We start from the raw sequence: 11,741 nt of genomic DNA on the forward strand, positions 1-11,741 counted from the left end.
AAACCAGGAAACGCAGTCAACAAATGTTGATTAAACATTCAAAAATAAAACCTAGCCAGCACTGATGGCTCACGCCTATAATCCTAGCTACTCAGGAAGCTGAGATTTGAGGATCTCAGTCTGGGCACAAAAGTCCCTGAGACTCTTATCTCAGGTTAACCACGAGAAAACTGGAAGTGGCACTGTGGCTCAAGGGATAGAGTGTTAGCCTTGAGCTGAAGAGCTCAGGGACAACAGCCAGGCCCAGAGTTTAAGCCCCATGACAAAAATAAAATAAAATAAAAAAACAACACAAAAATTAAAATAAAAAAATAAAACTTAATCCATAGAAAGGCAGATTAAGGAGACTGTGAAATATTCCAATGCTTCTTTAGTCCTTTCTGATGCTTGCTTCCACTGTCTTCCTAGTAGAGGAAGCATCTTCAGTTTTTCTTTATGCAGAAACAAGGAAATATAAATATCTATGTGTCTTCTCCATATTTTTCCATATCATAGCCAGAGGGGCCTCATCACTTGGTAAAGAGTTATGTGATATTCCGTTGTTTATTTAAGCAGCCTCCTACAGATGTGCTCTTGATTTGCTCTATGTATTTTGCTATTATAAGCAAAGCTACAAAGAATGAGCCTTGGGGTACACTTCATGCATGAATGAAAATGAATTCATATATTATATTTATGTATTATGTATACTCTGTTCATACGTTGTACTATACTTGTATATAAGCAAGATAAATAACCCAAAATCAGATTACTGGATCACAGTGAAATGCGTGTGTAGCTTACACCAAGTACTGCTAACTTTTCATTCCAAGTATGTAACTTCAAATTCTCATAACCAATGAACGAAAATGTCTATTTCCTGACAATCCTTGCAAGTGATGAAAATCTTCTGTTCTTTTTGTTAATCTAAAAACTGGGAAAATATGATAAACTAGTATCAATTATTATGAGTAGTGTATATTTTCATAGGCTTACAGATCCTCTTTGTTTCATTCATGCCTCTTCCACTAAATTTGAGCATCTCGAATCTGAAAGATGGGAAATGGACAGCAATCCATAAATGTAACAAATGACAAATGACAGAACATCTGTAATGGTCCTTCCTGTCATTAAATTTTAGCTATACTTTATCTCATCTTTTTAAAACCATCAGTTATTTTTTCTTTCAATGTTAAAGTTATTGATAAAATAGGACATGTTTACTAAAATTTTTTGAAATTTTTTAGAGCAAGTATTCATATTTTCCTTTGTAATCATTTTCAACAGTCACCCCTATGACTGCTCTTGTTAAACTGTGAAATGAAGACATCAACGCCTAGTTACACGGAGGAGATGACTTCATTTGAGAAACTGAGCTGATTAGTTTCACTTCCTTTTTTTCAACTTCCTGTCTCACAGGGACCCTTAGTGGAGCTACAGACACCACAGAGCAACTCCAGGGAACATTCAGCAAGGAGCCCTGGGAAAGCCGGCATTTCCAGAAACATTAAGTATAAGTAAGCAGGGGCAGAAAGGAAGCCAAAACAATGCATCTGATTCTTCTTTTGGTAAGTGGTCAGGTCATAGACACAGATGAACAGAAGAGATGAGAGTAGAAGAAAAGAAGGACAGAGGTTTCAACTTCCTGGTGAGCCAGCATTGTTCCTGGAGGAAAATGCAACCAATGTGATGGTTGATACCTTCAAAGGCTATAATAATTTCCCAACGACCCACAAATAATCTGTGTTGCATGAGTTTTAGATTAGAGAAACAAGGTTTAATTCCCCCACCCCATTTTTTGTTTATTCAAGAGAAGAGGAAGCTGAGCTGCAATGCGAAGTTCCTCAACCATGTACATTGCCAGTTAGTGTCAGAGCAAGCTCATACAACCAGTTCCTAACTTCAGACAAGAGGCTTTCTTACTTGGGGATTTCTAAAACATGGTTTTTCTCTTTGAGAATTCTTAGCACATGTCTTCTTTGGGTTTTAAACATTAGGAGGTACTATATGGGTGCTAGGTGAAAAAGTATCTGGCCTATTGGATTTGAGATTGCAGAGATTATTCTCAGAGCTTCTGCATGACTTTCCCTTCCTTCTATTTCTCACCGGGTCAGTCCAGAAAGAGGTCAAACAATTCTTTTCATCCTGTTTCACTTTTTACCACAGCCGAGTACTTCCTCTTATTTTACCTTGCTTAGAAACTACTAATAAAGATAACTGGAATGCTTTCCCTCTCCTTTTGACAGTTATGTAGAGGAGGAATGTAGTTTCTTAGACCTCTGGAGCTCAATATCCCAACATAGACAAGAATAAAGTGAGGTCACCTCTAGATGCAATGATGATATAATACATTTCGGCTTTTAAGTTTACAGTTCCTCTATTTGAGCACAGTTCAATTTGTGAGCACAGTTCAAGCTCTTTAAGGTGATCACATTTGTTTGTCTTGTCATCAGAAACATTTCTTGAAGAGATGAAAGGATTTGTATTATTTCATCTTGTGCCTTAACATCTAATTCCTGGGAATGATGGATCACACCAACTGTACCTGGACCCACACTTTCCTCCTGGCTGGTTTCACCACCACCAGAACCTTCAGACCTCTTGCCTTCTTGGGGACCCTGTGCATCTACCTCCTCACCCTGGCAGGGAACTTGTTCATCATCATCCTGGTGAAGACAGATTCCGGACTGTCCACACCCATGTACTTCTTCATCAGTGTCCTGTCCTTCCTGGAACTCTGGTACGTCAGCACCACGGTGCCCACTCTGCTGCACACCCTGCTCCACGGGCATTCTCCCATCCCCTCGGCCGCCTGCTTCCTCCAGCTCTATGTCTTCCACTCGCTGGGCATGACTGAGTGCTACCTGTTGGGCATCATGGCACTGGACCGCTACCTGGCCATCTGCCGCCCACTCCATTACCATGCACTCATGAGCAGACAGGTCCAGCTCTGGTTAGCAGGGGCCACTTGGGTGGCTGGCTTTTCGGCTGCACTTGTGCCAGCCGGCCTCACTGCCTCTCTGCCATTCTGTTTGAAAGATGTAGCCCATTACTTTTGCGACCTGGCACCATTAATGAGATTGGCATGTGTAGACACCAGCTGGCATGCTCAGATCCATGGGGCAGTGATTGGTATAGCCACCGGATGCAACTTTTTGCTTATTTTGGGACTCTATGGAGGCATCTTGACAGCTGTGCTGAAGCTGCCCTCAGCTGCCAGCCGTGCCAAGGCCTTCTCCACGTGCTCCTCCCACATGACGGTAGTAGCCCTGTTCTATGCCTCTGCCTTCACTGTCTATGTGAGCTCTCCTGGGAGTCGACCTGCAGGGACAGACAAGCTTATTGCCTTAGTTTATGCCCTTCTTACCCCTTTTCTCAATCCCATCATTTATACCCTTCGCAACAAGGAGGTGAAGGAGGCTGGGAAAAGGGTGCGGATCAGGATTAGGGCTATCTGGATGTGGCACCGTCCACATCCTGGGTTGTTATGGCTATCATAACAACCCAGTAATCAGCTCATTCATTAGTCCATATGCTGGAAACACCTAAGCCCGGACTGGTCAGAGGTAACATGGAGAAGATAGTTTTTGTCTCTAATACGTTCCCAAAATAATGGACAAAAAGATAAAATCACTGTCATAGAGTCGATATCTGAGTAGAAACTATGACTTAATGGGGCTGTGCAATTCTGAAAGAGACTGACCAGAGCTAGGAGATGTCACATTAACTAAGTACTTCTGGAGAAAGCCTTAAGAGGGTTAGAATACCAGGCTGATGGAAGAAATAAAATTATAGCTTGTGTGACATGGCAGGGCAGTAAACCACAGCAAAACATTTTCCAGTCGATGGAGTCCAGAAATCCTGAGTTATCATGTGATGGTGTGACCAAAGACAACTCTGGGGAGGCAGAACTTTCTATCCAGTGGCTGGAAGCTAGTGAAAACAATTTACTTTCTTATGGGGCAAGCATAGTATTGAGATTAAGTTTGTTTTCTGAGATTTCTTTCAGTACCATGAAATATTCTTTTACTAAAAAAGGATTTGGAATCATAGCCAGGCAATGTTGATTCACGCCTGTAATTCTAGCAATTCAGGAGGCTGCGACCTGGAAGACCACAGTACAAAGTCAGCCAACACAGAAAACCCTGAACATCTCCATCTCCAATTAAATAACAAAACATAAGATTAAAGGCCTGGTTTAAGTGGTAGAGTGATAGTTGTGAACAAGAAAGCAGACCAAGGGTAAAAGACCCTGGATTCAAGCTCTGGTAACAATATAAAGAAAACAAGGTAAGATTTGGATCCATATTTTAGAAGAACAGCAGAAAGCCAGCATAAAAAACTTCTAAGACTTATACATGAAGTGTTCACATATAAAAAGAGTGAGATACAAATTAGAGATAAGGACCTCATCTCATGACCAAAACCTGGAGTAATTTTCTCCATTTTACCCACCATTTTTCTGCTCAGCAGAGTTTAAAGATGACTCTTTCATTTTTTTTTTGTATTTGTGAATTCCTCACCACCAAATATCTGCTGAGAAATAATAAGGTAATTTGTGAGAAAAACAGGACTAAGACATTGGCAAACTAGGACTATAAGTTTTTTGTTGTTGTTGATATATAACTACTTGTTCAGTACTACTCTATCATAATCAATTGCATTTTGGGTAAAAATAAACTTAATACATTTTTCAATAATTAGAGATTATATACAAAACTTCATACTCATAAGTTGTTTTAACTGTAAGCAAAGACTGGCAACTGAGAAGCAGTTCACTGTAACTGGTCAGCTAATGGCAGTTCAGCTCTGGACAATTTTATGTTATATCATTGTTCAATAACAAATTTCTCATTGATTCTTGAAAACTATTTTTTCTCATTCATAGGTTTCCCTACTTAAAAATAACCGAAAATCATTACTTTTTTAAATGTCATCCCTATGCATGAAACAGTGGTTTTTGCTTTACAATATATTTTAAATGAAGTCATCATAATATCTCTCTGAACAGAAAAGAATTATCCCACTCATCCCTCTATTACACAATGAAATTAGACAGATAACTGGAATTGTCGCCAAGAGCCATAGATTCAACCCTAAATCTACTCCAGATGGCTAAATGACTTTAGCAAGTCTTTGCTGCCCTCACTCTCTCTTTTCAAATTGAATGGCTGGCTTCTATGATGGTAATACATCTTAGGAAAGCAGGGACCCAGGCCAAAAGGATAAATTTGGAATATTCCAATGCCTGGGAAATACATAGATCCAAAGCCAAGTCTGGCCACTTTCGGTTATAAAATTCTTGAGAAGAGAAACTAACTTTCTTCTGAACTCAGTTTCCTTTTCCTTTTTTTTTGTTTTTTTTTTGGTCGAGGTAATGTATAAAGGGATTACAGTTATATTTGCCAGGTAATAGGTGCATTACTTCTTACATATTGATATCCCTTCTCATGTTTTTGTCCCCATTTCCCTCCCCCTACATCCCCCAAAAGAACTATAACAAAAGGTTTTTAAAAATTTAATGAGATACTAAGTGCGCAGCAAACCAATTCATTTTGTTATATAGACAGGCAGCACAGTGGCCATGAAGAGACTTCAAAGCCTTCTTGAATGGGTTTAAATATTAATTCTGTCATTTACTTTGTTTATCACATTAGGTAATGCATTTAACTTCCCTGTGCTTCAGTTTCCCTAGCTGTAAAACAGGCACAATAACAGAATCTTAACAACTACACAAATATTGGCTGTTATTACAAAAATCTTGTTCTGCCTATAATTCAGCAGTGGAGATTTATTTGCTTAAGAATGGTTACTCCTTAGCTATTCAGGAGGCTGAGATCTGAGGATCCCAGGTCAAATCCAGCCTAGGCAGGGAAAATCAGTGAGACTTTAATCTCCCAAAATTACAAACAAAAACAAAAATCCACCTGAAACCCAGAAGCAGAGTTGTGGCTCAAAGTTGTCGAGTGCTATCCTTGAGCAAAAAAAGCTTAGGAACAACTCCTACGCCCTGAGTTCAAGCTCCACAACCAACAAAAGAAAAGGGGCAGGGAGAAAGGTTAGTCTTGTATGAAGTGTTGTAACTTTGCATCAGGCGTGAGGTTAGTTGACCTGATAACATTCCCTTCCAAATGAATCATCTGTTAAGCTAAATGTCCAAAATCATGGTTGTGAATCCGGAGTGCTACTTGCTTGAATTAAGTCTATTTAAAAAAAAATACTAGGTGAAATGCTCCATTCTTCTGGCCTGCCACGTCAATTGCTTTGGGGCTCCTATCCTTTCTCTCCTTTTGCATTTCACTTTATTCAGACTTCTTATTGGTTTTATTTTTGCAGGTATGATTCTGAACACATGGAAAGATAGTATTCTGAGGTGGGATCAGTAAGAATGGCTGGAGACTGCTTGTCCCTGGCCATGATGATAGGTGTGGAGTCCACACTTGGCAATGAAGCTGGGGCATATGGGTGCCTATTGTGGAGACATAAATAGTTACCATCATAATTCAAGGCAGTAAGTAGCACACCACTGATTTCTAGCACAAGTCTTGGTATTCATTCATATTTGAACAAAAGAGTGAATTAATAGTGAAGGTTTTAACAACCAAAAAGTTGGGAAACACAGTTCTTTAACTCCATCAGGAAAAATTGTCTTTCATAAATTTATTGTTCAAACTGCACTTGCCTTTCATTTGACAGTCTTTTTTTTCTGTATTGGAACCCCTTTGGATCATTTTGAAGTGCCCAGAGAAGGGGCCCCCCAAGGAAGACCACCGAGACTGAGGCGTCTGAAATGCAACAGCAAGGTTTATTGCAAGATACAAACCAGGCAGGGAACTCATCCACACGCACTCGTCACAGTGGGGCCTAGAGGAGCTATTCTTTGGGGTTCTTTCAGTCTTTTTAAAGGCAAAAACCACAAGCCTGGGGATATAGGCTGAGATGCATTGCTAGTTGCTAGACGAATCAAGGAAGTTGGCTCACTTTAGGGGAGCATTCTGCGGTTAGCTAGGGTCCAGATGTTCATCTAGATAATATGATTTGTGGGTTGCTCTTTATCCTGTTTGTGCAATCTTTAAGTTCTCAGAAAAATTTTAAAATTTCTATCTCTTTAGAGGTCAAGCAGGGAGGGGAATGTTATAATGAGTCGGGGGGATTCATCTTCATCTTCTCACTTTAAAATATATAGTCTAGGATATCCTAAGCAGAGAGAGTGAGGGAGAAAGAGAGAGGGGGGGTGAGGGAGAGAGAGAGAGGAGAGAGAGAGAGAATTACTGAGTCCTGACCATCACTCATCTCCTTTGAGTGGTCACATGGGACCTAGGTTAATTGTGATCTGAGAACGGAAGTTTTTACTACGCCGTGCCCTACAGATAGAATCATTTTGGTAAATGTCCTGTGAAAGGAGAAGGATAGGAGCTGACTTGTAGCTCCGAGGGTGATGTATTGAGGTAAGTGTCCACTGTAACTTCTCTGTGATACTGATGTGTAGGTAATGACACTAGGAGAACAGACAATAAGAAGACACCAATCATAAAAGGCATCACGCTCACTGTGTAGTTCACTGGGCAGAAAAGGAGGAGCTCGAATCAGTGTCTTGGAGCTCAGGTGTAAAGCTGTTATCTTGCACCATGCCACATGGCCACAAGCTATCACTTTAGTTACATAATTTTTTCTTTTTAATTCCTTTGCTTCAGCAAGTAATATGACTGTAAGTCTCAGCAACTAAAAGGGTTTTTCATGAAAACGCTATTGCCACTCCTCTGCTCCTTTGTGATCACCTTTTCTGGCAAAGGCCTCCTTTGATAGTGTGAATTGCTTTTAGAACTGTGTTTCTTTCAGAAAACCTGGAAGGTACAAGTAGAAGATATAACCCCCATTGTCACATACAAGGCCCCAAATTCATGCTTGTTTCTGCTCTCATGCTTCTCACTAAGAAACTCTGGAGATAGAACCATTTTTTGTGAACTTTTATATTTCTTCTATTTTCTGGTTATTAAAAATATCACTGTAATAAATACTTGGATGCATCAGTGTATATGTATGTAGACATACATGTGTATGTCAATATTTTTAGAACTGGGATTCCTAGATCTTAGTGCAAATGCTTATATAATTTGATTCAATGTTCTTAACTGTTCCTTAAAAACAACTATGTTATTTCATCCTCCATCAAACAGAAGGAAGTATGTTCCCCCATAAAATTTCATCTCAGTGTTTTTGCCAGAAACAATTGGACATCTGGAAATATCACATCTTGCTCTAAGTTGAAATTTCAAATCTCTTATGTATGCAGGAGAAGGTTGGGGAGAAAACCTATCTATGTTTTACAATGGATAATTTGAGGATCTCTTTTCAATCTACAGTAAATATCTTAAGGGAAAGGACAGTATTTCATATATTTTTCAGTTGTTAAGGTAAGATCTGAAGCAAAGAATATACTGTAATATTGTATTAAATATACAAATGAATGATTTTTTGCATACTTCAGTAATTCTTTTATATTGTAATTAACAGAGGGGTTACAGTTATATTTTCCAGATAGAAGGTGCATTACTTCTCACACATTGATACCCCTTCTCCTGTTTTTGTCCCCATTTCCCTCCCCCACCCCTCCCTTCATCATGTTTTCCCCCCTTCCCTTTCTTATTTCAAATAAACAAATAAACATATATACAATATTCCAGGAACAAAATCAGATACTGTAATAATATGAGATTAACCATAGAGCAACAACAGAGAAGAGAAATAACAAAGTACATTAAGAACAACAATCACACAATATAAAGCTTGTGTTTCCATATCTTGGAGATCCTTTCATTTAGCTCATAAGCAAGAGAACTAGAGTTCAAAACACAGTGCTGTAAAAAAAAATCTGCTCATTTCTAATAAACAGATGCTACATTTTTTCTTGGCAAAAATTCCTAAATGATACTGTGGATTTTTGAACATGCTTTGATGAAAAGTATCAAAGGTATAAATATAAACAAAAGTGATCAGGCAAAGCTAGAGTCATCTCATAATGATGAGGTAAAAAATGGGAGGTAGTAATCTAAGTAAAAGAAGCAATCTGTTCACAGAACTTGAAACACTGCACTCAGAGCAGTGTTTAGATATCTAGTACACAGGGACTGGAATGATGCACAGCGCACATGCTAGAAGTGGCATGGTGCGGGGTGATGGAAACACAGACAGTAGGCACAGAGGAAATCTGTAAGAGCGTCTGTAAGATATTGAAGTCCCCTTCCTGGTTGCCTCATTGTAATTCTCCATGCATGCCCAAGAATATGCAAATTTTGATTCTGCTTAATGTCACGCTCTGTGGTACTTGCAAAACTTCCAGTTGCCCAGAGGAGGGCTTTACCTTGGGATTCCAGAACCCACATGAGGATTCCAGAGTTGAGACAAGTCACCTGAGAAATAACAACCACCTGCTTCACTTTTCCACACCTAACTTCCCATCCCAAAGGGATCCACACAGAGAGCTCATTTCAGCCCCTCCAGGGAGCCTGTCAAGGAACCTGTGGGAGACCCAGATTCTCAGGACCATGCACTATAACCCTGCAAGGTGTCTTGGAGTAGAAAGGACGCTAAGGATATGCCAGGTTATACTATCATCACCACAGTAAGCTACTGAGCAGAGATGGTGCAGAAGAGGTGAGAGAGGCTGGAGAAGAGAACTGGAGGATGACCTTGACATTTCCTGAAGGATGCCTATCAGGTGATGATTGTGGCCGGAAACAACCAAGGACAGGCACGGGGACCTCCAGTCTCCACCCTCGCCTGACAGCCATCTCCCATGACTAGAGGAAATGGGTTTATAAGGGGCTTCCTCAGCATCTTATTTAAACCTCTTCATTTTAGAGACTGGATTCACAAAATCTATTGATATGTTTGTTGATTTTAACATACTGGGATTGAACCCAAGACTTCACACTTGGCAAACCAGTACTCTATTTAATCCATACCCCAATTTCTAAACCTTTTTCATTTCAGAAAAGAAGAAGCTGATATTTAAAGAAAAAAGTGAGTGAGGCAGGAGGTGGGGGCGGGGACTGATGAAATAATCAGCCACAGTGCACATCTTGAGTTAGTGACTAAACAAATTTTCAAAAGCAATTCTCCAAGAAGAATGCTTCCTTTGTGGTACAAAGCTTCTCAGCCTCCATTGCTGGGGCCTGGTGTTAGACATTCTCTCCTTCCCCTTTAGAAGGTCTCATCCAAGTCTTCCTTCGGTACCACGTATCTAACCTGTTCACAGATTCCTCTTCATCTCCTTCAGTTCAGAGCTTTGAGAAATGTTCTCAGAGTATCCCCATTTCTTTCTTGCCCAACACATCCCTTTTTAGACTTTGATGAGTCCAGAAAGCTGAGCCTTCGTAGGCACATTTTCTCCTTTTCACTTTAACATGACTGAATGCGGTGGCTAGAGCTTATGGTCACTGTTGGTCTCAAAACGTACTAAGGTACATTTGGGGAGAGACTCCAGGAGAAAGCAAAATTTTCTTTGCATTTGTTTCTTGGTATGGAATGTGCAGAAAATCCTGCAGTCTGACCCTGGTGTCCCAGTCAAACCAGTAGAGCAAGCACTGCTCTATGAATCAAAGACCACCATTCCAACTCTGGGGGCAATACATATTGAACAAATCCCTTCTGATTTCTAATATTCTATTCCTGGTTAATAAAGCTAGGCAAGTTGCTTCAAAAACCTGCAAGTCCTTTTCTGGCTTCTGTGTTCTATTCTTTGTATTTTGGAGAAATTGTCAAAGAGAAACTGAAACTGCTTTATCCTGGGCCTTAAACCCTCATTACTGGGAATGATGGATCACACCAACTGTACCTGGACCCACACTTTCCTCCTGGCTGGTTTCACCACCACCAGAACCTTCAGACCTCTTGCCTTCTTGGGGACCCTGTGCATCTACCTCCTCACCCTGGCAGAGAACTTGTTCATCATCATCCTGGTGAAGACAGATTCCGGACTGTCCACACCCATGTACTTCTTCATCAGTGTCCTGTCCTTCCTGGAACTCTGGTACGTCAGCACCACGGTGCCCACTCTGCTGCACACCCTGCTCCACGGGCATTCTCCCATCCCCTCGGCCGCCTGCTTCCTCCAGCTCTATGTCTTCCACTCGCTGGGCATGACTGAGTGCTACCTGTTGGGCATCATGGCACTGGACCGCTACCTGGCCATCTGCCGCCCACTCCACTACCATGCACTCATGAGCAGACAGGTCCAGCTCTGGTTAGCAGGGGCCACTTGGGTGGCTGGCTTTTCGGCTGCACTTGTGCCAGCCGGCCTCACTGCCTCTCTGCCATTCTGTTTGAAAGATGTAGCCCATTACTTTTGCGACCTGGCACCATTAATGAGGTTGGCATGTGTAGACACCAGCTGGCATGCTCGGGTTTATATTTCAGTGATTGGCATGATCAACACATGCAATCTGGCTCTCATCTTGGGTCTCTATGGAGGCATTGTGAAAGCTGTGCTGAAGCTGCCCTCAGCTGCCAGCCGTGCCAAGGCCTTCTCTACCTGTTCCTCCCATATCATTGTAGTGACATTATTTTTTGGCTCTGCCTTCATTGTGTATGTGGGACCAGCTGAGATCCAAGCTGAAGGCAGAGACAAGCTTATTGCTTTGGTATACACTTTTCTTACGCCTTTTCTTAATCCTATTATTTATACTCTTCGCAACAAGGAGGTGAAAGAAGCTGTTAAAAGGGTTACTCAGAGGATTAGGGCTGTGTTGAATAGACTCTGA

The 11,741-nt window shown here is 40.9% G+C and overlaps 2 protein-coding genes across 2 annotated transcripts; both read left to right on the plus strand.

The window, feature by feature from the left end:
• Nucleotides 1-2,467: 2,467 nt before the first annotated feature.
• Nucleotides 2,468-3,479, plus strand: LOC150058057 (olfactory receptor 6N1-like). Its single transcript, XM_090341616.1, has one exon. The coding sequence runs from the start codon at nucleotides 2,502-2,504 to the stop codon at nucleotides 3,477-3,479; it is 978 nt and encodes a 325-aa protein (XP_090197742.1). The 5' UTR covers nucleotides 2,468-2,501.
• A 7,317-nt stretch (nucleotides 3,480-10,796) lies between these two features.
• LOC150058058 (olfactory receptor 10C1-like) lies at nucleotides 10,797-11,741 on the plus strand. Its single transcript, XM_090341617.1, has one exon. The coding sequence runs from the start codon at nucleotides 10,797-10,799 to the stop codon at nucleotides 11,739-11,741; it is 945 nt and encodes a 314-aa protein (XP_090197743.1).

The sequence above is a fragment of the Megascapheus bottae genome, chromosome 10 (genome assembly GCF_031878675.1).
Source record: "Megascapheus bottae isolate mThoBot1 chromosome 10, mThoBot2.hap1, whole genome shotgun sequence".
NCBI lineage: Eukaryota > Metazoa > Chordata > Mammalia > Rodentia > Geomyidae > Megascapheus > Megascapheus bottae.